Raw genomic sequence first — 27,423 nt, 5'->3', positions numbered from 1 at the left:
AAGGCTGCCGCTTAAAAGTCAACGAGCTGAATTTCTTGGAGGCGAGCAAAGCATATTCTTACTAGGAAACCACATATAAGGTCAAGTTTAGATTTATGTCTTCTTCCATGTCAACATTCCAAAGGATGGGATCCATTGAATTGGCCGGAGCATAATATGATCAATTGAAGCAAAATAAGAAAAAAAATTATAGAATTCGAATTTGCTTATCTCTAATTTCTCCAGCTTAATTATCTAAAAAGAGTTAACAAGAAATTATGCACTTAATAGTAGCATGTCCTAATTCTACTTTATCAAGACTAAGGAAATTCAAATCAGTTGTTGCAATAACTTTGATATCAACTTTGGCAAGTGACGACCCTTTTAATTATATGATAATGGTGCCTCACAACATTATTGATGTAGTTGATCCCCCAATAGATTGAGTGCAATTATAAAATCATATTAATGCTTCATAATTTTAAGATAATAAACTTATTCCACTTTCAAATAATAAATTAGACTAAATAATGTGTTCACTGATTTTTCATTTACGTCTTTTCCTTTACTTTATTCTATTAGTCTTTTGATAATTTTTGTTAATTTTGAAAATATCTTTTTTTTAATTAAAATAATTTTATTAAACAACATTTGTAATCATGAAAGGAATTATTTGAAAGATATGAAAATTAATAAATTTACACTGTGAAATGTATAAGAATTATTTTTTTTATAAAACAAAATATTTCATGTAATTAAATGTTTATAAAAGTTTCTTATATAAAAAATTTTATTATTTCTGAAAAAATTATTAAAAATATTTTATTTTATAAAAAATTAAATATTTTTTATAATTTTACAGGTTTACGAATTTCACGGCCTCACCTCCGATTCCAAAATAAAATATTTGATTCCAAGTTTATTCTCGCGTGGAATGGGCATCCTTGTCGCGCGTGGCAAACCACAGTAATAGCTTTCTTTTTTTTTCCTTGGTGAGTAAATATTGCGTGGATGGCATTATATCACGTGAGTTTCAGACGTCGGGCAGCGGCTTTTGAGAGAAATGTTGGATTCTTGTCTTGTGCTCTGCTGGGTATACTACAACGAAGTTTTGGTCCCATACTGCTGGGGAACATGTTAATATCATACCAGAATCTCCTTTTAGCCTTCCCATTGTAGGATGAAAAAGAGTCTGGATTCTGGACCATCCAATGAGCATATCACAACTCTCTCATCAAAAGTTTAGATATTAATCTAAGGTGAAGATACATTGAATTGTAGCGTATGATTTCCTGGATATCTTATTAATTAATTAATTAAATTATTATGGGAATAATTGAAGTTGGGTTATAATTTTTGGATATGGTTTTTGGTTGTCGTCCACGTGCAATCAAGGACAACAACATTGTTTTAGGTCACCTGTTTCTATCCCATCAAAGCTGGAGATGGCCCAGCCCTAACCAATTTGTCGTTTTGCGTGGTGAACAGACATTAAATCAGTAAATTATCAGAATAATTATGATTCTTATCTCACAATTACGTTAATTATAATCAAAATGCTAGTACTAATTAAAGTTTTACTAACCTTGAGCATAATTTATCCACGGCATAAGAAAGAAGGCATGCAAATATTGATTTCTTCTTTTGGGTACTGACTGTTGTTTTAGAAGCTATACCTCACATGTATCACGTTCATTGTACAAGTATCAAACAGGGGATCAGTCTAGGGGGGAACGGGGCCAGCTTACCAAACTATTTGCATTATTTTTTAAAAAGGGAGGAAATAAGAATTTTAAGAGTTATATAATTTCATTATATTATATAAATTTTAATAGTATTATAAATAAAATGTAGGTATAGAAATTATATATATTAATAAAATGATATTTTTCATATTATTACTAAATAGAAAAAAATTTATAAAATTATAAAAATTATATATTTTTTATATTTTTCTACATAAAAAGGCATGTTACTTAAAACAATTGCAATTGATGTTGAAAAATCGTAATGTATTAATTAACTTGATAGTTCCTTTGATTCGTAAAGGGATAGCTTAGTTCTTTTGTAATCTTCTTTGAAAGATCACTTGTGAATAATAAATAGTGTCTTTCATTAAAAAAAAAAAAGATAACTTAGTTAAGGGAAATGCTTATTTTCCGTAACAAGAAATAATTGAATCCACGCATGACCCAACTATTTTTGCCATCAAAATGGTTAACTTATGCATCAAATTAATTCACTTACCCAAAATTCAAGTAGTCTGTTTTTAGGGATAGGATCCAAAAATTTGTATGTCACCCAACACTTTTGAGAAAGCAAAATAGGAGGAAGTGGCGACAAACTTTAAAGAGAAATCGGCATTGCTTCAGTAATTGAGGAAAGAGTGTGATTGAAGAATGCCAGAAATACGGCTTTCTGCTCTCTTTATTTTTGTTTTTTATCTTGCCTTTTAACTGAGAATCCAGGTAGCTAACTGATCTTTGTCATGCTCATGCAAACTAGAATGATATCCACACCAATTTAGCTGCTTAATTATGGGTGAACTTCATACAAATATGCTTTCTTCCGGTTGGATATCTTTCTAACATGTTTTCTGCCTAACCATCTAGTCATTCTGCTGCCAAATTCATCAAAGCCAGAAATTGATAATCAAAGATAATTAGGATGTCTTAATAGATTGAAATCTACTTTTCAGATTAGTCAAGGGCTAGCCCAAAGATGTGAGAGAGCAGGGTCAGGAGCTCGGGAACATTTTGCAAGGGAGAAGAAAAAAAAAGTGTAGTCAAGGACCCAAGGTGATGAAAATGGCCTGTAGGTAAATTCCAATTTGGAAGGGCTGGTGTAGGTTGAGACCCAGAGACTTTTGGGAGGGCTTGGACATGACGAAAGCCTGAAGATTGGTCTACCAATAGTCAGAATTTCATCAGTTAAAAAGCCTATTTAGACATTCATTGACCCTTTTCTTTTTCCTTGTCATGTTTTCATTTATTCTTTTTATCTTTCTTGAGTGGGAGTTCATGTCAAAATTATGAGAAGAACAATGTAATAACAATGGTAAAGTATAGCAGACAAGTAATTTTGTGAAGGCAGTGTAGATGATGAAATTGGCATTAAAGGCTCTTGTTGATAGTTCATATGGAATCATTAAGGAATATCAGTCCACTCTATGGATATTAAGGCTCGAAAGGGCTTTGTAGGCGACTAATGGGTGAATACATCACAAACAAAGAGACTAAGAAAAAAAGGAAAGGCCAAAAGATGGGAGCATTGGACATCCGAAACGCCATTCAGAGTACCCCTCAGACTGTGTAATGTGGGTTGACATCGATATCCAAACCTCTCAACTTTGCGAAGGACTCGACTCTGCCTTTCAAGGTATGAAGTTCTCTTAATCTGCATGACATGAAAAAGAAATATTGGAACTAGTTGAGCAACTCAAATATATATGTCGGTTGAATTGAATGTGAGCGAGGAATGCAGCTGAAAGTAGGTGAAATCGTCAATTTCTTGAATCGGTTTAATAGTCTTTATGGATGGTATAGTTCTCTCAAGAAAGAAAAGATACCTTGCAATCTCTGCACGCCTTCTGGCTTCTTCTGCCATAAGACTGATGTCCCTAAAAGTGTGCTTTTCAGAGAAGATCTTTGGGTCCGAAGACTGTAGGCCATGGCGCGTTCGCTGATCAGCCGCCCATGCAGCCTCACGAGCCTCCTTACCAAAGTCCTTTTGAGTGTTGAATGCCGTCTGGTAAATTGAATAGCAAAGAATGCATGTCAACCATGTGCAACTTTTTGTAGGAAACGAATAGGACATTATAATTCAATCGGAACTATGAATTTTTTGTGAGGGAAGTGTTGTGCACTTACCCTTTTGTTAAGCACAAGATCCCAGGCTCTACCACTGAGCGCATATCGAACTGCAAACTTGATGGGATCAAGCAGTGCGTAGGTTACAATATTGTAGAGCCAAATAACGCCTGACCATCCCCATCCAATAGCTTTAATTCCAGCGAAACCCCATGACGCATGAGCAGAAATGGCAGTTGCTACCTGTATAGAACAACCCTCACTGGTTTATAACTGAAGATCAACCAATCATCTAAGATTTGGAAATTATGACAGCAGCATACTGCTCTACTCCAAGTGTGCAGCAGACTCTATGCAGTCATAAAAATCATTCCAGCTTGTGCACTATTATTACTGTAATACTAAAGCCATCTGTCTTGGAGCACTTAGCTATTGTCCCTCTCATTATCCACTATAACAACATAACTAAAGTTTCCAGTTAACTTACTAGTTGAGCAATGATAAAAGCAGTAACAAGAAGAAGACCAGGCCTCTCCATGAATGACCATCCTTGGGAGCGAGTCACGAATATTAGAGCCTGGCTGATGGTGCTAACTTGGAGGTACACTGCAGATGCCAACTGTGCATTTAAATGATCCCTGACACCCTTATCTGTAAGATTAAAGTTGTTTTTGTAGAAGCTTCTTACACGAAATTTATCCTGAGGTACAAAGGAGAGAGAATTAACACATATACCTTTATCCTTAGGCATAATTCACTTACCAGAACCAGAATGGGGTTCAACTGTATTACTAAATCAATTTACATTGATTGTTTTTTCGCAGTTCTAGTTGCAATTCATTCTAGGTTCGTTAATCTTCATCTTTACAAAAGAATATTAGAACAGAAGGAGATCAAACAAAAATTTGCATTTACTGGAAAGAAATCAGTTTCATAGGCTGCCCAGAAGAATATAATAGTCATTAAACCCAGGTAGCTGCCTAAAACAATCCCAGTAGCAAAAATTTCTTTGAGCTTCCAACTGTCAGGAACTGGTGATGGCTTGACCCTGTCTTTGGATATTGTCATAATGGTACCTGGAAACAAGAGCATCAGTCCGTAAATAAAAAAAATGGATTAAGAATTCATGTGAATGGAAACATTATCAGAGATGAATGCTAATAACTGCCATATGCAAGACAAGATCCTACAAGAAGAGTACCCTCTTACCATCATTAAGAATGGCAATGATTAGGACCATGAAAGGAGGGAAATTGAACTTCCAGATCACAGTAAGCAGCATAAACCCTAACTGCAAGATGAAAACCAATTTCCAGTTAGAAGGGGCTACAGTAGGTAAAACAGATGGTTTGTTCAGGATCAAAAGGGAAAATGGGACTGTAGTAGTTGAAAGCGGTTCTTCTAACGCCATTCTCTGGACGAGGGACCATAGCAAAGTTCCTTGGCATATGAAACTAATCTCCAATACCATTGAAACGCTCTCAAAATCCATCAGGAGAGTCACCTTCAATTATACCAGCCGGGAAATTAACTCAGTAGCTGACAGTCTTACAAAAGCCGGGGTCTTGCGCCCTGACAACTTCAGTACCTTCTTTGAGCCACCAGGATGAGATCTGTCCTCGGTAGCTTAGCAGGGGTCTGTTGTTTATAGAATTTATCAATTGGACTTCCCTTGCCTTGTAGGACAATTACTGGAATGCATTAATGTTGCACTTTCTTAGTTCGCACATCAGACTACTTCTGATGCTTGCCAATCCTCGTATGTGAGGATTCTTTTGCTTCTTTTGAAAACTGTACAGCTTGTTATGTCTCTTTAAGATACTTAAAATGGGAAAAAGCATATTGGGACTTACCACTATACGTATTGTGATGGATACTGCATATATCTGGAAAAAGGAGAATACAAAGTGAGAAACTGGAAAGCTTTGAGGTTAATTCCAATTCCTAGTGCATAAAACGAAATTCTCATTTTACCGTGTAATTCTTCATTCTCTGAAAGATTGCACGGCTCGTTAAAACAGCACTAATGATCACACTCAAACCAGGTTCTGTCAAAACAATATCAGAAGCACTTCGAGCGGCATCTGTGGAATCTGCAACAGCAATCCCTATGTCTGCTTTCTTTAATGCAGGTGCATCATTGACCCCATCACCCGTCATTCCAACTATGTGTTTTTTAGCTTGAAGTCTTTTCACAATCTCAAACTTGTGCTCTACATTAAATATGGAATCAGATACATGGAACGCAAAAGCATACTTATAGAGCTCAGAAATAATAGCAAATATATTTACCAGGGAAAACTCCAGCAAATCCATCAGCATTCTCAATAAGTTCATCAATTGGTAAAGCACCAAGTGCTTCATTCTTATTGGCACCAAGCAGAGATGATGAAGGATACATGTTTGTGCCCATCCCAAGTCTTCTTCCTGTCTCCTTAGCAATTGCCAGTTGGTCACCTGGAACAAGAACCATAAGTTTCCTGTCTCCTTGACAGAAACACACTCTATGGGAAATGCCAAAGGTCTCAAGTGGAGATCATACTCCAGAAGAGTTATTCTATGGCAGGGAAGGAAAAAAGGTTAATCAGACATAATGCACACCTGTTATCATCTTAACACTGACACCAAGATCCAGGGCTCTTCGAATGGTCTCAGCACTGTCATGGCGGGGTGGATCAAATAAAGGAAGAAGACCAACAAATTCCCAGGGTCCTCCAGCGCTATCTTTATTACCAGCAGGCACTTCCTACATAAAATAATTGCACTTCTTCCATTATCTCAATGAAGGAGTGAAATTCTAAGATAATATAGTGATAGTAAAAGCTTGGATACCTGTCGAGCAACTGCAAGGGATCGAAGTCCACGCTCAGCAAATTTATCAATTATGGAATGAACTTTCTTTTCAATATCTGATTTATTCCAGGCCAGATTGAGTATCTACAAGTTGCACATAGAAGGGGCCAATGACTAATGAGTTTCAGACAACCTTCTGTGATGCAGTGTCAGAAAACAGAAACTTTGGTTCATTAGTAGTATGGTTTGTACCTGCTCTGGTGCACCTTTGCTGACTCTATGCAACTTACCAGCTTCATCAATGTAAGTAAGGGCTGTTCTCTTATCAGTTGGATTGAAGGGAAGGAAGTGAACCTCTGTGATTCCAGCTCGTGCCTTACAACAAACAACAGAATAAATTCAACACACTAGAGATGTAAATGTGGAGAATATATAAGATATTGGAATGAGAGTTTCAACCCTTTTTTTTTTTAAAAGTAATAAGTTTCATGCAACCAGGGAGATTGGAATGAGAGTTTCAACAGTTAGGAAGGCATTTCAGTTTAGGGAGTTAAAATTCCATAGCAATGCCACAAAGATATAATACTACCATCTTACTTCTTAATGATTTTTACTCATAAATTTCAAGAAGTTGTCCTATACAACCAAGCCTCCACCTCAAGGAGGAAATTGTCAAAGGTTTGAAAAATCAACTGTATATTCCGAATGCGATTCCTGACTGATGAACTTGTTCTTCCATCTTGTTCTTAATATTTCAACTTATAAAAGACCATCTCTAAAACCCTTCTATTTCCCACAGTTATGATTTTTGAAACTGTTTTTCTTCATTGCAAAAGAGCAACCAATTGAATATATACCACAATTCTTGATTTTACTTTTCATCACAGAAATCCCATAACCAAAGAAACCCACCAACTATGATCTTAGGCAGCCACAGAGTGAAACTGTGAGGATTATTGTACAACAAGGAAAAATCGAATTAGAAACTATTTTAATTAAATCAGATTATAGATATGCTACCTCCTTAGGATCGCCCAACATTGCAACAATTGCAGCATCTATAGCATCTTGATTCTCCAACCTTGAAGCTCTTGCCGCCATCAAAACTACCATATCCTTGTCAACATTGTTGACAAAAACCTATATAATGAAGTAGATCATTAAGTTTCAACATTGTAGTTGGTATTGACAGATCTTGAACTGTCAGTTCTCTGAAGAATAAAATTAAATGAGTAAATTCTACATAACAAAAATATTAACTCTCAAAAAAATATATATATAAACCTTAGGCTGTAGCTCTTATAAATAGAAGCTTAACACAAACTAGTAGAAAAGAATTGGAACAATTCTGTATGTCTTCAGGGAAACAACAGATCCAAAAACATTTTCTGAATAGAAGATCTATCATTTATTTCTAAGAGCCAGTGGGAAACTAGTATTGTGAAGTTTGAACCTTGAATGATTATATGCCTTAAGTTACACACATGCACTACCCCTATAGTTACTTGCTGTGTCTCCAATACAGAGTGATTAAAAGTCTCACCTCTATCAAATTTTTGTCCACTGTAAGTTTGTTGAGAGTCAATGTGCCTGTTTTGTCACTGCAAAGCACATCCATTCCTGCCATTTCCTCGATAGCTGTCATTCTCTTTGTTATGGCACCCTGTTCAGAAAGTTGAGTCGAAAGTTAAGTTAATCTGGTTATTGCAATCAACGAAAAGGCAATTCAATAAATAAATAATTATAGATTTGTGGACCTGCTGAGATAAGCGATGAGAGCCAATAGCCATAGTGACAGAAAGCACAGTAGGCATAGCAATTGGGATACCACCAATAAGTATAACAAGCAAGTTATCTATACCAGTTCGATAAGCCCTATGATGAATGCCATATATAACAATGAGTTCAATCACCATTCCAATGGCAATGGAACATATACAGAAGTTACCAATAGCAGTTAAGACCTGAAATTAGCCACCAGTTAGCATGATGCCTCAGTATATGGCACAATTAGTAATCTCAAAACTTTAAATGAAATGACCTCCCTCTCATGTAGGGTTTAACATTCACAAAACATGTAAGGATACAAAGAAGTTTCAATATGAACCTGTTGAAAGTGCCCAACATGTGTTGTGGTTTCCACAAGATGAGCTGCCTTCCCAAAGAAAGTGTGTACACCAGTTGCAATAACAACTGCTTCAATTTCACCTTGTTTACATGTGGAGCCTGAGTAAATTCCATGACCAGGATGTTTCGTCACTGGTAGAGACTCTCCCGTAAGAGCTGACTACAAAAAAAAAAGAAGTACAGATTATTTAGACCATAGGTTAGAGTTAGCAGCAATCGATGGACTTTAGCATATCACTATTCTTGAGAACTCTTAAGTTCTGAACCTGTCATGTGTGATTATCTCAAAAATATAAAGAAAGCATACACCATATGTTGCTCAAATTGTTCAAAGAGTTGATGTTTTCTTTTTGGGCCAAGAATTGACATAACATCATTTATTTAAGGGGAAGAACAAAAAATCCAAATCATTCAAAGTTCTATTGATGTACCTGATCGATTTTCAGTGGATCTCCTTGAAGCAAACGAGCATCAGCAGGAATAATGTCTCCTAGCTTGATACTAATAATATCTCCAGGAACCAACACAGAAGCATCCTCTTCGCTCCATTTCCCATCACGTAAAACCTGATTAAGCCAATTAAATTCCAGTGAAGCATGTAACCAAAACCAAGGAAAAGAAAAAATTTGACACATATGGTGGATGAGACGGAGAAAACAATGCGTCCAAGAAATATAAGCTAGATAGGTAGGGGAAGAACCTTTGCTTTTGGAGCCAGGCGAGCCATAAGGGCTGCAGCAGCATTTCCTGCATTGTTTTCCTCTATGAAACTGATTGTTGAATTGATTATAAGCAGTGCTAGAATGCCAACAAAATCATGGTAATCTATATCCTTTCCCTGCAGAGAGAGAGTGCCTCAGCTATTTATTATGATCAAATCAAGGTTTCAGCCATTCAGTTTCAGTGCAAACTCATTTCCTGAAGAGGATTATGGCCTTACCCCGCCATGTGCAAGAGAGATAGCCATAAGTGCAGCTGCTTCCATAACCCATGAGAGAGGATTCCACATAAATCCCAAAAATTTCAGGATTTTATTTTCCTGTGCATGAGATGCAGACCACAACTCAGTACAAAGGAACCTATAATCAAAGATATTGTATTTCTGAAACTTAGGCCAAGGTTTACAAAACAAAGAAGATTACCTTCTTCTCTTCAAGTTTGTTGTAGCCAAAAAGGTCCAACCGTTTCTGAACCTCATCAGAGCTTAAACCTCCTTCTGTGCATTTCAGCTTTTCGAAAACCTCTTCAACAGGGATGTTCTCCTGCAGGAAGCAACTCCCAGTTTAGCATCAAAAGGGAACTTCCAAAATCTATATACATTTTCTATCAAATATTAACTACTGCAAGAAAATCAAACGGCTTCTATCTCTTCAAACATAATCATGCATCAATCTAGATCACTAGTTAACCGCCTGAGTCTAGGCAAAACAGATTGTCTTTAACTATCTACCAAAATTTTCTTCTTTTCCCTATGTTTCCTGTGCTAAAGAACAAAGAAATAGATAACTATATATATTAGGCTATAGGTTTTTGACAGAGATTGCAAGAAATGTACCAGATCAACAATTTCCTTGCTGATAGCTTCAAAGGCAGCTGCTGTTTTGTCCATGTCCATTGCAGTTCTTTTTTTTCAACTCCCAACCCTCAAAGCAAATAATCTGCCAAATAAAGAACATTCCATATGATCAATTCACACCTTTCTCTTCTAAAAGAAAACAAAGGAACAAAAACCTATCATTACACTTAATTTATCACTCCAACCATTAGAAGTTGCTTGAGTCATTCATGATGTCTAAAAAAAACAAATTCCTCCATTTATAATTTCTTGTTCTTGGATTTCACACTGAAGATTTTAGATTTTCCTATCTTTCTGGCATTTTTCCTGGCAACAATGTTGTAAATATAGATGAACTGCAAAACTTCACATGCAACCACAGCCAGAGACTAATTTCATGTTATAAAATCATTGAAAAACAGAGAGATTAACATAGAAATCCTCTATTCCTGTTTCTGTTTTTGTGTTTTTATATGTCTAAGAAAAGCATGTCTACAAAATCTAGTTATGTCAAGTTAAGAGTACTCTCAAATTGCGAAAACATATTATAGATCATACTAACAAAACAAACTCATGTACAACTTAACTTTTTTATGCATAAACAAAACCAACAGAGACTTCAAACATACATAAAGACGAAAACCCACATTTTGATTAACTAGTACCTATCAAGAACTGGAGCAAGTTCTTGCCTTGTTTTACATGAAAACCGACTCAAAGATGGAAGCCAGAGAATTGCGAGGGGGAGTAGTGTTTGAGAAAACAAGAAATGATTTGGTATATATAGAAATTGACACCAAAGGAACAAGATACAATGCAATCGAATAGTAAAGAAGTAAATAAGAGCCAAGAGGTGGAGACAAAAACATGGCTTCGACAAGTCCGTCGCCAGCATTTGGATAGCAAAGTTAAACTAGTTGTTTCCAAGGACAAATAAATGCGAAGGTGATGACTTTGACACAATAATGATTGGATGTATATCTTTGGCCTATTTTGCTTACAATGGTTTTTTAACCATCGCAGCAAGGAGCTGGGTTCCCAGCAAGCTCGCATTGTACTCTTGTCCTAACAAGTAACATGCCTTCCACGGCATGATCAGGGAAAGAATGTTCATCAGGCCATGTGAATTTTTTTTTTTACTATAAGCTTTGTCTTATTAATTGAAATAGAAACTTGTATTGTACCAAAAATTGTTTAAGATTATTGATGAAATATGGGTATAAGACAGATATGAACTGTTATTTTTTTTTTCTTATTCATTAGTTACGTCTAGTACTTTATTAGTATTTGATACACTTACGATGGTATCAACGGATCCGTACGCAATTTGTCATTGGAAAGATCATATTCTGTCTGCAATTTGTCTGAAATTGAGATGAGATGATGAGATCCCAGATTTCAGAAATCGACAACGACAAGCAGCAACGACTCTTCAAGAAAATTCTTGTTAGCTGGCTGTTGGTATAAGCTTATTTTCATTGGCTTGTTGCCAGTTTGCTACAAGGCGATTGACTGGCTTGTAGGAAAATGTCTAAGCTTATGATTTAGATAGGAATGTCAACAGGTAGGGTATACTATAATTTCAAGATACCCGAATTCTAATTTTATAAAAAATTAATTACCTTAATCTTATTAATTACCCGAATAATTTTAAAAGTTACTATCATAATCCTAACCCTATTACATTTTTATTACCTCTATAATTATCCTAACTCGTTTAAAAACTCGATTAGATTAAAAAATTATTAAAATTTTTTTCATAAGTACCCAATTACTCGAACCCCATATATATATATAATAATATTTCTCTACGTATTTCATAAAATTAACTATTAATTAAATTAATAAAAATAAAAAAAATAAAATTTAAATTTAAATAATCAAAAATCAAGATTTTAAACATAAACTTAAATAACTAAAAACAAATATTCATACAACGATATAAACTTAAAGACTCTCTTTAAGTATATATATTATAAGTTATAATTTTTGTAATCTTAATAAAAAATAAAAAGTAAATACATTTATATTAAAAATGTATAATAATTATATTTCTTTGTAATATAATATAATATTTATATTATTTAAATATAAATAATAATTTAATAATTTTTTTACTTATATTTATTAATATCATGACATTAATAATTTAACTAATTATATTTTTAATTTATTTATCATTATTTAACAAAAAAATTATTTGTCAAGATGGTAAAGGCTTTGCGTGAGTAATTGTAAGTAAATTCGGGGCAAATACCCGTTGACATCCCTAGATTTAGACATGCAAGCGTCCTCTTGGCTGCTTACACGAGAATGTGACATGAAAAAGAAGTATGGGTAATTTAACCATATAAACGGGTTTAATTTGGATAGCTACTAGTACAATTTCTAATTATTCTTTCTTTGAAAACACCGGAAAGTAGATTCTTGATCGAATCGGGTGGAAAAAAAAAATACATAAAGTAATGTTAAGTGGTTGAACTAAAATAATAAATGGGGCCCTACCTAGCGAAAGTACACATAGTTCACCCCTTTTGTCCTGTTAAACAGTTTATTCCTTCTCTGTACTTGAGACAAAGGGGATTTTCTATTTAGGCATAAAAAATAACACATAAAATTTTGTCCTGTTAAACAGTTTATTCCTTCCCTGTACTTGAGACTAAAGAGGATTTCAATTTTAGGCATAAAAGATAACACACAAAAGTCTTTTTGGACCCAAAATTAAACTATTTAAAGATATATAGACATGACTGGCATGTACATATCATAGATAAATTTTGAATTTACAAATAAATTTTTTTTATGATAGGAAAAAAACGTTACACAATTAAATTATATTAAATTAAAAATGAGACAATCGATTAAAATTATAATTTTTCTATCATTAGAAACGCGATATAAGTACGAAACTCATAATCTTTATTTTTTTAATATTTTTTTACTATTTTACCCACATATTTAAGTTAATTAAGTATGAGAAAGAGATCTGAGTGGATTCGAACCACCAACCTCTCAAAGCCCAACTCGGATTTGAGCGCTCTGCCTTTTTTGAGCTTACAGATCTTTCCGATGACAATAAGAACGAGCCTAAGCAGACCATGCAGCAGTTTGAAGTGAAACTTCCTTTCACTTACGCGTCTTATACTTCAAATAATACTCCCCAGTCCAAATAGAAATTACTTTGCCCAACATATTTTAATCTCTTTAAATTTTTTCTGGGCCACAAGAAAGTATTATTAAATAAATACTATTATATTATTATTCTTCTTTTTTATAACAACCCGAAACCGCCGAACGCTTTATCTAAATGGTAGCACTTTTTATAGCCAATAAAATTACCTCATGGATTAGAAATCCATATTGTATCCATGCTAAAAACTATCCATCATATTAAATAAATTAGGATTTATATCCAACTCCATGTTGAAAATCAAATGACTGCGGTAAATAGATGCAGTAACATAGGTTAAAATAATTGCAACAGATGTTAAGTAACATAGGTAAAAGAATTTAAACAGATTGCAGAAATGCAGTGAAAAGAGAAGGAGGCCTCAATTTTTCACCTCAAATGTTGCGTGCCCAAAGCAATGAAGGTTAAAAACATAGAGGGCTGATTGAAATAAAAAACACGAACATGTAACTTCTTATCTAAAGAGGTGATGAAACACGAGGCAAAATCAATCTTGTGAAACAAATAAACTCAACAAAGACAACAAAATTTACGTGGAAAACCCCTTTTTATCAAGGGGAAAAACCACGGGACCGTAGTCCACTGAAAAACTTTTACTATTTAAAGTTGGATGTACAAATCTGACATGTACCTTGAAAAGAGCAATTTCCCAGAAAATTGGAAACAGGTGATCCTCAAACCTCAACTTGGAAATTGGGGATCGGTCCTTATCTCCTTGCAGTTGAAGCCAATCATTTTAGTCCTTAACTCCTTGCAGTTGAAGCCAATCCTTATCTCCTTGCAGTTGAAGCCAATCATTTTAGTCCTTATCTCCTTGCAGGTGAAGCCAATCATTTTAGAAGGCCTAAGAAGCTGCTGCAATTAATTTGGTTATCAGGAGACTCGAATGCTGTCATTCTTTTAACTTGCATGATGCAAGATGAAACCTGGAAAATTGAACTTGGCTTAACAAATTCTTCACTCCACAAACCTTGGAATAATCCTCATGGAGAACATGCCCGCTCAAGATGCACAACATGGCTGAAATACAAAAGATTCTTCCAGCACACAATCACACTTACACAACATCTTCCAACAAAACCTTATTGCAACACAATATAACAGTGGAGCCCAACCAAGGGCTTCAAGAACAATAGAGCCGAGCACAAGCAAATACACTATCACATCATACAATATAGTATCCACGTACTACAACTGTAAGATAGAAAATCACAAATGACAATACAATAATAACACAATAGTTTGGATGATACTAGATTAAAGTAATAAGGCAATGTAAATAATACTAGTGGAGAGAAGGAAAGCCATTTCCAGAGGATTGAATTTTACCAATTTAAGATGTTAATAGAAGTGGAAATGTAAAGTCAGGTCTAAGAACAATGAGTTGATTAGTCTGATCAGATGCCCATATTTGAGTGGCACACACTTCGAATGAAGACTTTGCATTGGCCAAATATTGTACTTTGATAGGATGCTTTGTGGTGAAACAATATTGCAAGCATACATGTTTAAAACTGCAATTAAAAAGGAAAGCAGCACTATATGCATGAACAGCAGCAATTATTTGAGCAGACATCATATTCCGATTCATGTAATTGCAAATGCTGATTTGTGCCAAGGTCATCCGCAAGTTGGCAGATACAGAAAACGGCCAATCACATACTATTCCCTCCAGTTAAATTAAAAAGTATAATGTGTATCAAATTTTCAGAATCAGTTGGGTAAATATGTCATACAAGTTGTCAGCTAAATTTTAATTTAATGACTGTACCACCAGTATATCAAAGCAAATTCAAGAGCATCATTATCTTCTATATCTCCTAGAAAAGGCTTCTTAAAACATTTTGGTAAAGTTTGCAATCAATTAGAAAATGCTGTTTAACCTATAACAGATAATGCATTTTTGGCAAAAATCGGGAAATACCATTAGCAATTTTGCAGACCAAAGATGGTGACAAATCTAAAGCATGACACTTCTTAGTTAGAAATTATCAAAAACAAGCCATCACTTTATGTTAGTAGGTGATCCTACAATCCTTTTTAGATGAAAGATGACAAAAACCCATAAAACATGCCTATATTTACAAAACAAAGCTAGAAAATTGCTATTATTTATCAAAAAGGGAGATATATATGCAGCATGACCAACTTTAAGAACTAATCCATGTTAATGGGTTAGATTCATTGGAGCTATCAGTAGCAAATGTGAGGAATATAGCTTACAAGCCTTCTTTTCCTTAAATTCTAATGCATATTAGTTCACATGAGCTATCAGTAGCAAATGTGAGGAATATAGCTTACAAAACATATGAGCTATCAGTAGCAAATGGAAGGAATATAGCTTACAAGCCTTCTTTTCCTTAAGTTCTAATGCATATTAGTTCAGGGTATAAAATATTGCTACTAACATAAACAGTGCATGTTGAAAGCGAATTTGGATAAACTGACTGTTCCATCGAGAATTCGTGCAATTAAACTAAAAGGCGAATTCCAGCAAAAATGATGTAAAATATACCTTGGGCTCCCCCATTTGAAAGTAGTAGATCAATGCCTTTGGTGAGCATGAGCTTTTCCGATGATGACATGGATCGTGAATCAAACCCGTATGGTGCAGATAAATATTGGGAAAAGGAAAAGAGAAAAACAAGGACAACGCACACCAGAGGGGAGAACCCGGGCAATTCCCGTGCGATCTCCCCTCGAAACACAAAAAGATATAAATTTTATTAAGTTTGGGTGACCTGCCATGCAAGCGCACCTGTCATGGCAAAGGTCGGGATGGACAAAGATAGATCAGGACTCAGCCCTCAGCAAACAAGGCCTCTTTGCCCCGATATCTTACACATCCATTCAACTTACAAAACACGTTATCCCACATCGCTATTCACGTGTCGCCTTGATTCATCATCCACCATATATCAGAGAAAATAACCTCCAGCCGCCTCAAATCAATCAGCCAACAAATCTCCACCGTCAGATGTTGGTTTCTGATACAACACGTTCGACCAACCCTTTTCCCTGCAGAAAACAAACACGCAAATAAATCTTTCTTCTTTTTATTTATAAATATAAATGAAAAATCAACCCAAAAAAAAAACTTACAAAGCAAGAGGCTTTGGTTTATGCGGACGGGAGATTAAGCCGTAGATACGACCGATCAGATCTCCTCAACATCGGAAACGAAATCTGGCATAGAAAGGCAGATCATGATGCGATCTAACGATCTCTGGAAGCAGAATCCCAGTAGCAGCAACCATGTGGAATAGATCTGCGTCCCATGTGGAATAGATCTGCGTAACACGTAACTATGAGGGAAAAAATTGAAGGAACGGCTAGGTCTCCAAGAACCAAGATTTCCAATGATTCTTGTCAAGGAAAGCCTAATCTTATAGGGTTATCGGGGAATGAACGGCAGGAAACAAAAGATTGTCAATAAGATGGACGGCTTACACGACTCCACGTGGCTATGCGTTTGCCAATAACAAAGAAAGTTCTGAACTTCGAGAAAAAAAGCCCAAATCATGCTTCTGCAATAAAGCCCAAAATAACTTTAAGCTCCAAAGCCCAAGGATGGAGCTTTTCTAGTGTACCCAAAATATGGGCTCAAAACGGGTTGTGTTCTATTTGGGATTGGGCTTGAAAATATTTGGGATTTAATCCCAAGATACAAAAAGAATGAATGGAACCTAATAATTTTGGATAGAAAAATGATCAGAAGATAAGAGGTTTAGATTTAAAATTATGGTGTTTCATGTATCAATCATGTTGAAAATTTAAGATACTAAACGAGTTAAACTTGCTTAATTTATATAATTAATTAGATTACTATGTCGATCTATATAATTAATTAATCATATATAAACAAATTGTCAATTGTATCATATTGTATAACTTAATCTGATTCATTTAATAAGTGTGTTAATTATGTTGTATCTTGTAATTTATTTATTAAAATATATATGTATATTTTTAAATCTTTAACACATTTAATTAATCGTGTTACATTTGTATTTAATCGTATAATTATTAATATCTTATCTTTATATAATACAATTAAAACATGTGAACACAGATTATCAGATCTTAAATACATACAGCTCCGAATCAATAATCTTACGTTTTTTTACCATTTGAATCAAGTTCATGCAACAAATTGCATCCACTCATCAGGTGTCTCTTATATACGAGGTAAAGTTTGAAATTAAACTTAATATAATGTTTTATTAATTGGAATTAAATAGCTATGGAAAGCTTGCATAAATGGATGGAGTAGAATGATACTAGATTAGATGCGCCCACACCAATCCGTTCTATCAAATAGACCCAGCATAGCTGGTTGGACTACTTCTTCCACCAATAAAATGTGGATCCCGATGGCAAAAAGTAGTCATTGACCTCGTGCTCAATGTACTAGCTTGGTCTTCAGTCAGCGCGTGGTCATTTCAACAAACTAAAGTTCAACACTGACTAGCACTATCGCCTTAAAGCATTCAGCTATTTCTAATGTTGAATGTCAAACGGTAAGAGGATGACCAAATCGTAACCTAGATGTACGCATGCATGCATGCAATTATTGAGAAGCATTGCCTTATGGTTAGTAGGTCATCAGCGAAGACTTAAAACGTGATGGAAAGTAATTGGTGATACAGATTAATTAGGAATTGTTTGACAACAATAGTATTTGTAAACGTAATAGCTGGTTTTACGTGATAATTTGGTATTATTCATTTCAAGTGAAGAATTTATTAAATGATTTATTAATGATATGTATTTCTCAAATGGTTTTTTGAATTACATTTATCATACGTTTAATTTGATTATGGAAAAGTTCAAATGATGAGTCAAATTAATTAATTATCAAAATTAAATTTTTACTCACATGGATTAGTTTAGTTGATGAGAAGAAAGAGTTCTCCTTTTTTGTCAATCAAGATTCAATCGTTATAAGAACATTTCAAAAATATAATCCTAAAATGTATTAAGTTGATACAAAGAAGGAATGCGTCATTAGGTTTAGATAAATTTAGAAATAAATCTGATTTTATTATAAAAAATAAAATTCCCAGTTAATAAGTATATATTTTTTACATTCATAGAGTCTCATTCATTAGGAAAATCAATTGATCTGTCCATCAGCTCTGGGAACTAAGCGTAGAAACTTGAAAGTAATATTCCAAAGAGAAATAGATGTCTCGAAGTTTGATCTTCTTCCTTTTGTTGAGATATGACTAGCTGGGCAAGACTGCCACAAAGTCAGTCAATTAGAATTAGAAGTAGCTTTGACATTAAAAAAACCCTGCTCTACTCCTTCCACTTGACAATCAAAATAGGGTGGGTATTTTTTCCAATTATTTGCTTGCAAAACAAGTGTAATTCTCTCTTTTACATAATCCAATATAGAGAGTTAAATTCTTGCATAATATAGGCTGAATTGAACTAAGCAATAGCTAAGCCACTAGATAATAGAAAAGCTCAAAGTTGATTGAAAAATCACCCTTTTCCACCCAGTCTAACATGCTGAACACACATGTTTAATTGACCATTTACGTATTCTCCGAGTTTGATATGCAGCTATAGTTGACAAAGCTCGCCATGGTGAAATTCAAGACAGCATTTGCTTTAACTTGGTTTGTTCAACCCAAATCAGGCTTGGTACAGATCTGACGCCATCAAAATTCAAAGGCCAAAATAGTGGTCAAAGGAAATGATCATGTCGTATATAACTAAATTGTTCAGTAGTAAAAACGCTAAGCCTTGAAAGATTTCGACACCCCATTAAAATTAAATTGCTGTCTTGTCTTCTCCATTATGTGCGACAAAAAGTCAGATAAAAGAATTAGCCCTTCGAGAGAAGACCCGTTTATTTCTTTTTAGGTGGATGAGGAGATGACTTTGACTATTTAGGATAAAAGAATAGGGGATGAATGAATCGTGCTTTCTTGGCTTGGGGTGAGAAGTCCATTAATTAATTGATTCATTCAAACTTCAAAATGAATTAAGCACTTTGTTTAATGTTGAATTGTTGGCCAAATCCACTGGTGATATTTATTTTTTCTGTTGTGTTAGTTAGTTTGGTTTCAACGAAACACTTATGATTCTTTACGGGTGTGTTTAAGGCCATGTTCCTTTCCCAAATTCAAAGGGGATCACATGGCCCTGAACTTTACGATTCCTTTTAATATACCTCCACTCTTTTCCCTTCTCGATTTATTTTATTCTTAATGGAAAAGGGTAGGAACCGGTTGTCTTGTTGCTTCAAAGGGTAGGAAACAAGTTGGAAAGAACCTAATATCAATGACATGGAAACTTTTAAGAGTAGTAATTTAAATATCTCATTAAGAATGGATATATATATATATATATATAGTACTTATAAGACTTGACATTTAGGATTCAAATTTTGCTGAATTAATGACAATTAAAATCACTCTTCAATTTTTCAATACATTATCAGGGGTGGGAATTATCATGGAATCAAATTTTAAGGTGTAATTTTTTTAAGTATGTATTAAACATTAGAGATTTTGAGAAAAATTGAGTGTTTTCAACGAATTGATCGTCCTTAAATGTCAATCGAGAATATAATGTTTAGAAGCATTCTAAAAGAAAATAATGCATTTTAGCCAAACTTGGAATGGACAGGTCAAAAATGTTTGATATCTACAACAAACGTTAATTGGTCGAATTTTATTCAAAATTCAAAAGTTATGAAATTTATTCATTATCTTTTAACAATAAATTATATTTTTTATTGAAAAAATATTAATGATACACGATGAAGAGTTGGTAATTCGAAATCATTAATGTGTGTGAATAGTCATGTCTTGGAAACATTTTCAATGATGCCAATAAATCCTTTTCTATTTTTGCCAAAAACAGTTAAAGGGTAGACTTTTACCCCTTAACTCTTACCTTCTAGCAGCATTTGATTAGCATGTTCCAGGGGACAATCAAGTCAAGAACTCTGAATCTTAAGCATCGGCGACAAATCTGCCACAATATTTTTGATTTCGAAACTTTTTTCTTAACCTTTTAAGATAAACTCAAAATTGTCAAACATCTACACGCCGGTCATAATTGTACAGTAGTATTCCCTCATACTAGGAGAAGAGGTGGTTTTCCACTTGGATGCCGTTGCATATATCATTGTGTCTTCCCCAGCCAAATGCACCAAAAACCCTTTATCGATCTTTTGCCAACTTTTCAACGCACACCCAAAATTGTCAAAGCCAGGTATTACTGCAATTCGAATTAGGTTTATACTCATTGTCAATTACTCTTTTTTTTTTTTTTTGAAAAGCATTGTCAATTACTCTTTCCCTTTATGTAGTTAAATATATATATATTTGTAAGATAACAATCACATGCAAATTTTGCAAATTCAAATTTATAAAATATTTTGTAGTCAAAACCACAAACCAAGAGTTTTTCTTCGATAACAAATTAAACAAAAGGAGATGAGGATTAGAACGAGTATGACTGTGGATTTTTTTATATATAATCATTTACACTATGAGTGTAGAATTAGAACTTAGAAGAATGGAATAATATATAATGATTAACAAAGGCTACAAATTCAATCGATTTATTAGCTCTTAGATCACGTACACATTACAATATAATGACGACGGTGACAAAGAATATAAGACATAGTATTAATAACAATGATTAAAATGGTAGAAAGAAAGAAATAACAATGAAAATCATCTTGTTTTGAAGTCAATGTATAATTGAAAAATATATGATGCACATTTTAAAAAAAATAAATTCTTTTCAACAAATTTGATTTTCGTCAGGAAAAATGTATTAATTTTATATTGTCGTATATCCCAACCAAATTTCTAATTGAAAGAGATGTTCAACTTTAGTAGGAGATGATTATTTTTAAGTAAAAAATTTAAATTATTTAAATTGGGTGAGAGTTAACTCTTTCTATATATTGAGTTCTAACTATAGTTTAGTAGGCATTTTACATACTGAAAAGGGTAAATGAATAAATTGGTTCAACGTAAGCAATAACGATAGACATCTCAAATATATAATAAAATTGTCTTCTGCATACCTCAAACCTTTAGCGTGAATATGCAAGTAAACTCTTTTGTTGCCTTTGCAATTAGCATGCGTGTATAATGAGGTTCAGTCACCGTCATTAACTACTTTTATTTGAATTCAACTAAATTTAAAGCCCATTAATTATTCCAAACTTGAGCTTTCATCCCCCAAAAGAAAAGAAAACCCTTAACTCGAGCTCTATCAATTTCGTTGACATACTAAAAGAAAACCCTTCTATAAAATGATTAATAACATATTCAGGATTTATAATCACACTCTGGAAATATTTCAATCGAAACAATACAACTCAACTTGAATAAGTTTCGAAATTAGGAACTAGAGGAAGAAATGAATGCATGTAAAAGAGTTATAAAATAACGTTTACTCCCTATTTTAGTGTTTTCACTGTATGTGATATATATTTATTAAGAAATCCGTAATAAATAAAGAAATAAATGAAAGTTCATTAAATTTGAGTTATATGGTGAAAATAATTCTCTTATATCTCATAAATTGTAATCTAATTTTTTTTTGAGAAATAAATAATAAAAATTCATGACTGCAAAATTAAGAAATAACAACTTTATCCAGAGAGAAAAAGACACAGGCAATTTTTTCAAGCAAGATGAAAGTAGGGTCAAAAATTGCGGTACACTTGCTGATGGTGACATAATGAGATGCAAGTGGAGCTTCTATTGTTGAAACATCACAATCTAAATTTAGCCAAACGGCAAACCTCAATAACTGCTTGTCCGCATGTAACCTTCCTTAAACTTTCCGTCATCCATTCAATTCATCATCTCATTTGTTCATGAACGGGTGACCTGCCGGGGTTCGTGAGCGTCGTGCGACTGATACTGTGCGTTGGGCAGTATATTCTAATTCTGATTCGGCTAAATTCGAGCTATTATTAATATTTTTTAAATATAAAAAATATTTTTTATATTATTTTAATGATAATATAATTTAAACAAATTTAAGTCAGTAAATCGAATCAACGTCTAGACTTAATTTTTAGAACTGTCAATGGATCTACTTTGTAATGTCATTACTCGTTGATACTTTTATTTGTTATATAATTAAGTGGTGTTTAATATTTTATAATACAATATAATTATAGAAAATGTGATTATAACAGTGTTTAGTATATAAACAAAGTAATAATTCAAATGTTGAGATGATAACATTACAGTATTTGATTTATAAGTATTTTATTGAGAATGTAATATTAATTTTTAAAATTATCTCTATATCAAAATGTAAATTTAATATATTTATTTTTTTGTTAATTTTTTTATAATATCATCTCTTAAATATATTTTTAATGTTATATATTTTATTTTCATTTCTTATTATAATCTTATATATTTTATTTTTATTTTTTAATATAATTTTTTATATTCTAAATTTTAATTTAATTTTTTTCTTTAAAAGATAATATAAATTTTATTACAGTCACCATGACTAATGAGAATAAAAAAAAATCCCTCGAAATTTATATAAAAAATAAATTATAACATTTCAAAATATTTTTAATAAAATAATAAAATTGAACAGTAAAAATATTTTTAAAAACATTGCAGAGTACAATGTAATATGATTTTATTGGTTTTGAATTGCAATCACATTACATCCATTAAAGTAGTGTTTGGTATAAGAAAAGTGAGAATACATTCCTAATAATGTATTCAATTAAATTATATTGTAGTATTTATTTTGTAATAGATCACAATAATGTAAGATTGAAATGCAATCATATTATAGCCAATAGATGTAATGTGATTGTAGTTTAAAACTAATGCAATCACATTACATTGCACTATAAAAATATATTTTTACCCTTAAACTTTATTACAATAAAAATATTTTTGTAATGTTATAATTAAAATAAAAAATATTAAAATTTATATAATATAGGTAAAAGAAATTAAAATAAAATCACATTACTTGTAATCACATTACCTAAAATCATATTGTATTATAAAGTATCAAACGCCACCTAATTATAATGTGATTGCATTGTAATTTTACATCGCAATAGTTTGTTGTAAAATAAACAATGTAATATATTTTATTTAATTAGGTAAATTGTAGGGAATGGACTCCACTTCTCTCGTGCCAAATGTTACTTTAATTTTTTTTTTTTGAAAAAAATGCTACCTTAAATTGTTATTCTCAATTTTTGCAACGTTTTTTAATTATCTCTTATATTTTTTTTTATTACAAACAAACTTAAATTGTTTTAAAATATACAAATTTAGTGAAATGGTAACATAATATGTAAAATGCCTTTGATTTATTCTATGTATCTCCTTGTAAATATATTCTTATTACTTTTAAAAAAAGTATATCTGACTTGGAGAACTAATTAACGTTTTGGTGCTCTATACATGGTTTTCTTTTTAGGTGGGGGAGAAAAATATATCCAAATAGAATTGTTTCATACAAAAAATATATAACTTTTAATTATTCAAAAAAATATTAATCCATATATTTCTTTCACTTGTTCTTTCAAGTATTAAAAGTAATAGAGGTAATAATTACAAAATGTAAGTATTATATAGTTTATATCAAAATTAAATAAAAGGGATTAACTTAGTGATCTTAATTTCGAAAAGAAACCAATTCATGGACTGATTTCATATGTTTGCATAGATTCAATTTGTTTGGCAAGCCAAATTCATCATACATTCTAAATTGTAGAAACAAAATCATTTTATTTAAGTAAATTGAAATTGAATCCAATCAGAATCCTTTGCCTAATTCTAAAAACAAACTCAAACAATATAATATAGTTTATATACAACCCAAAAAAATTTCCCCATCTTTCATAAAATATCCATGTCATCCAATAACCGCGGCTTAATACTAACACTTCTCGTCATATAACCATGACTTGGGGAAACCCTAACGACGGGTATGGCGATAACGGCGACAATGGCGGCACGTTAAAAATTCCCTTCACGTCTGTATCCCAATCCAAAAGCGACGCCCAATTTGACGGCGTCAAAGGCACATCACCGTTATCTCTCGCTTTCGTGACGTCATCATTTTCTCTCTTCACCGCCTTTACTTGTCTCTCTGCTCCTTCGCCATCATCTCTGCACCGTTTCCTTTCTCCGTCCACGTCGCGTGCATTCAACCTCCCGGCTTCAAGAGGGAAGTTGAGGATCGCTTTGGAGCCACGTAGCTTAAACGCCGCTTGGTCGTAAGCCTTCGCGGCTTCAATAGCCGTGTCAAAGGTACCTAACCAGATCCGAGACCCTCTTCGGGTCGGATCTCGGATCTCCGCCGCGAACTTCCCCCATGGCCTTTGTCGGACTCCTCTATAATGCTTCCTGTCTTCGGAATTTGAATTCTTCGGCTCTACCTGAGCTAAATCCGGTTTTCCGAACTGGATCCACTCAACTTTATTGGGTAATGAGATTTTTAGTGACGGTTTTCGATTCTGAGAGCTTGAATTCAAAGAAGCTTGAGGGTTTGTTGCTGAAAGTGCGACGATTTGAGGTTTTTCTTCAAATTCGAAAGCACTGGCGTTCGAAGAGAGGGACTTGGGTGTCGTGAGATCGACAATTTGAGGTTTCGACTCAAATTTGAAAACATCACTGCCGTTTGGCTTGAAACCTGGGAAATGAGGAGAGAATCTAAAGAAATCATCATCGTCGAGGCAGTTAAAATTGGATACTGTAAGAGAGGAATCAGAGCTCGAAATCTGCGAGTAAAGAGACTCAGATTGAGAGGTGGAAACTTCAGGTTTTGCCTCAGTTATCCATTGATATTTACAGGAAAAAGTACTTCCCAATCCCACGGGGGATAATTCATCAAGTAAATATTGTTTGATATATTGAAGCGCGCATGATACTTCACTGCTTGTTTCCATAACCCAATAATTGGAAAGAACAAAAGAATTAAAGAAATTTCAGAGAGCTCAAAAGGATGAAGCAAGGATTTTTGAATTTGTTGAATTTGAATTGAAGAAGAGAGGATTTTCAAATTTTGCTTGAGAGTGGAAGGGGAGAGTGGGAAGGTATTTATAAGGTATAAGAAGGTTTGAATTTGATGACTTTTCAAACTTTTCAACCGAGCTTCGACGATGGAAGAAGGAAGCAACGTGCTTTGCACTGTCCAACAGGTGTATGTACTCAGTTGAATATTTCAGCCATCGGATTCATAGAAAAAAGGTAAGTCAAATTGATCAGGGCCGGACGGGGGGTGGTTGAGGTAATTTAATTTGCTACCTTTATGTTTTGTCCCTTTTGGTGCTTTCTTGTTGCCTGCATTTCTTGGCTGGTTCCCAAAAAGGTTCTGCTCTGGATTAAATGTTTGAGAAAATTGAGAAATGATTATTTTAGTAATGAATTCTTATCTACTATTGCATTGTGGATGTACTGAGGTATGTTTCAATAGTTATATTGAAGAAATGTTAATAAATTAAATGATAAACAATATAAGAAATGGACATACGACAACCTTTTAATTTTGTTTGTAAAATCTAAAAGCTTCTCGACTGGTGTTTAAATTAATGATATCCCTTTTAAGTAATGATAATGGTGGTTTAGACAAAGGGTTGAGGGGTAAAAGACAACATGCTTAGATTGATGATTTGGTCAGCTGATTTAGCGGTGATCATGGATTAAGATAGAAGCTAATTAAATCGTGTTTACATTCTAGAATGTTAGAAATTAATTGTTGCCATCTTACGTGCAAGCAAAGAAGAAGGTTTTCAGGTCATCGGAAATGGAATCTTTCTTCTTGTGGTTTAAGTATATATGTATTTACAAACAAATTTACATTGGGGTTAAGGTCTTTGCTGCCATGGTGTGTACGGGTATCTTTTTGATCTGGTCGAAATGGTGTGTGAACATAATGTTATTCTGCATCTCCGCCATGTTAAATGCTGATATGTTCAAATTCAAACACCCAGGTATTTTTAATTAGAACTGAAACTTTTAGCATACTTTTCCATTTCCTTTAGCTTTGAGGGAAAAAAACCCAAGGAGTTTTGTTCTGGATCATTTTCTTGCCTTAAATTTTAATCCGGAAAGTAGTGTATAAGGATTAAATATGGTGGCCGGACAAGCTCAGTAATAACATATTGAGAATGAAGGCATCAAGCTCGCACTCATGCAATCAAATTCTATTCAAGTAAAATACAACAAAAGACAATAAAGTTTTCCTTTTCTTTTTACTTTCTTTTATTGCTAGGTCTGCAATGAAATAATTTTCTTTTCCTTTCTTTGTTCTTTATTGTTTTCTTTGGCTAGGTCATCCATACATCAATGCTGGTTTGTGATGCCAATCTGATGCAATTAAACATTGATGGAGTAGTATGGCCAATGAATGAATGCTTCGGTGAGAAGTAGTCAATTTGCATAGTTGTATTACTGGTTCCTGGTCTTAAAGTCTCCACCCCGGCCTCAGATTCTCAACCACTCTGATTATTTTTATAACATAAAAAGCAAACTTAGGAAACGGCATGAGAGCACTTTTTTAAACCTAATGAAAGCAAGTGGAGTTGAAGCTTAAACCAAATCAAAGATTTATACTTTACCACTTCTTAGCTTAAATAGTGAAATCACTGCATTGAAATGATCATGATGGTTTAGTCATTGCTTAAAGACTTGGCAGAGTAAACCTCATAGGTTACGTTTGCTTAACGGAATAGATAGCAATAGAATAAAATAATTATTATTTAATTTGATACTCTAGGTGAAATAAGTTTAAAATAGTTATTATGATTTGTTGTGAGGTTTGATAAGTAAAAATAACTTTGAAATAAAAAAGAATAGAATATAAAACGATAAAAATACTATTTATTATATATATTATTATTTATTTTTATTTAATATTATCATTTAAATATTTATAATTTTATAATTTATTAAAAATATTAATAATTGATCATTTAAATATTAATA

At 33.3% G+C, this 27,423-nt stretch overlaps 2 protein-coding genes and 1 long non-coding RNA gene across 5 annotated transcripts; all 3 read right to left on the bottom strand.

Moving 5' to 3' along the window:
* On the bottom strand, nt 3,079-11,066 carry LOC18606206 (plasma membrane ATPase 1). 2 transcript variants are annotated; one of them, XM_018118602.1, is made up of 22 exons: nt 10,911-11,066; nt 10,264-10,366; nt 9,851-9,970; nt 9,649-9,747; nt 9,409-9,546; nt 9,140-9,274; nt 8,689-8,868; nt 8,339-8,545; nt 8,125-8,244; nt 7,602-7,721; nt 6,834-6,956; nt 6,621-6,725; nt 6,390-6,534; nt 6,081-6,245; nt 5,763-6,001; nt 5,642-5,674; nt 4,998-5,079; nt 4,704-4,864; nt 4,276-4,488; nt 3,849-4,031; nt 3,548-3,726; nt 3,079-3,375 (listed from the first exon to the last, which is right to left on the bottom strand). In XM_018118602.1, exons 2-22 carry the CDS (start codon nt 10,321-10,323, stop codon nt 3,282-3,284), a joined length of 2,901 nt encoding a protein of 966 aa, XP_017974091.1. In that variant the 5' UTR covers nt 10,324-10,366; nt 10,911-11,066; the 3' UTR covers nt 3,079-3,281. The 2 variants fall into 2 exon arrangements, with proteins under 2 accessions (XP_017974091.1, XP_017974092.1); XM_018118603.1 differs by lacking the exon at nt 8,339-8,545.
* LOC18606205 lies at nt 13,792-16,828 on the bottom strand. 2 transcript variants are annotated; one of them, XR_001927211.1, is made up of 3 exons: nt 16,556-16,828; nt 14,424-16,471; nt 13,792-14,305 (listed from the first exon to the last, which is right to left on the bottom strand). It is a non-coding gene; the product is annotated as an uncharacterized LOC18606205 (long non-coding RNA). The 2 variants fall into 2 exon arrangements; XR_001927210.1 differs by having other exon boundaries at nt 13,852-16,471.
* Nucleotides 24,192-25,687, bottom strand: LOC18606204 (ethylene-responsive transcription factor 5). The gene has a single exon (XM_018118548.1). It carries the CDS (start codon nt 25,383-25,385, stop codon nt 24,387-24,389), a length of 999 nt encoding a protein of 332 aa, XP_017974037.1. The 5' UTR covers nt 25,386-25,687; the 3' UTR covers nt 24,192-24,386.

Source organism: Theobroma cacao, chromosome 3, assembly GCF_000208745.1.
Source record: "Theobroma cacao cultivar B97-61/B2 chromosome 3, Criollo_cocoa_genome_V2, whole genome shotgun sequence".
NCBI lineage: Eukaryota > Viridiplantae > Streptophyta > Magnoliopsida > Malvales > Malvaceae > Theobroma > Theobroma cacao.
The sequence above is the reverse complement of the archived record's forward strand: the minus strand, read 5'-3'. Positions and strand labels throughout refer to the sequence as shown.

Bases quoted from the DNA above. Each gene is read 5' to 3' on its own strand.
- LOC18606204 (XM_018118548.1), bottom strand. From the start codon at position 25,385: ATGGAAACAAGCAGTGAAGTATCATGCGCGCTTCAATATATCAAACAA.
- LOC18606206 (XM_018118602.1), bottom strand. From the start codon at position 10,323: ATGGACATGGACAAAACAGCAGCTGCCTTTGAAGCTATCAGCAAGGAA. The intron at 9,971-10,263 runs GTACATTTCTTG...TGCTTCCTGCAG, and splicing joins GCAAGGAAATTGTTGATCTG to GAGAACATCCCTGTTGAAGA. The intron at 9,748-9,850 runs GTAATCTTCTTT...TCTCATGCACAG, and splicing joins ACAAACTTGAAGAGAAGAAG to GAAAATAAAATCCTGAAATT.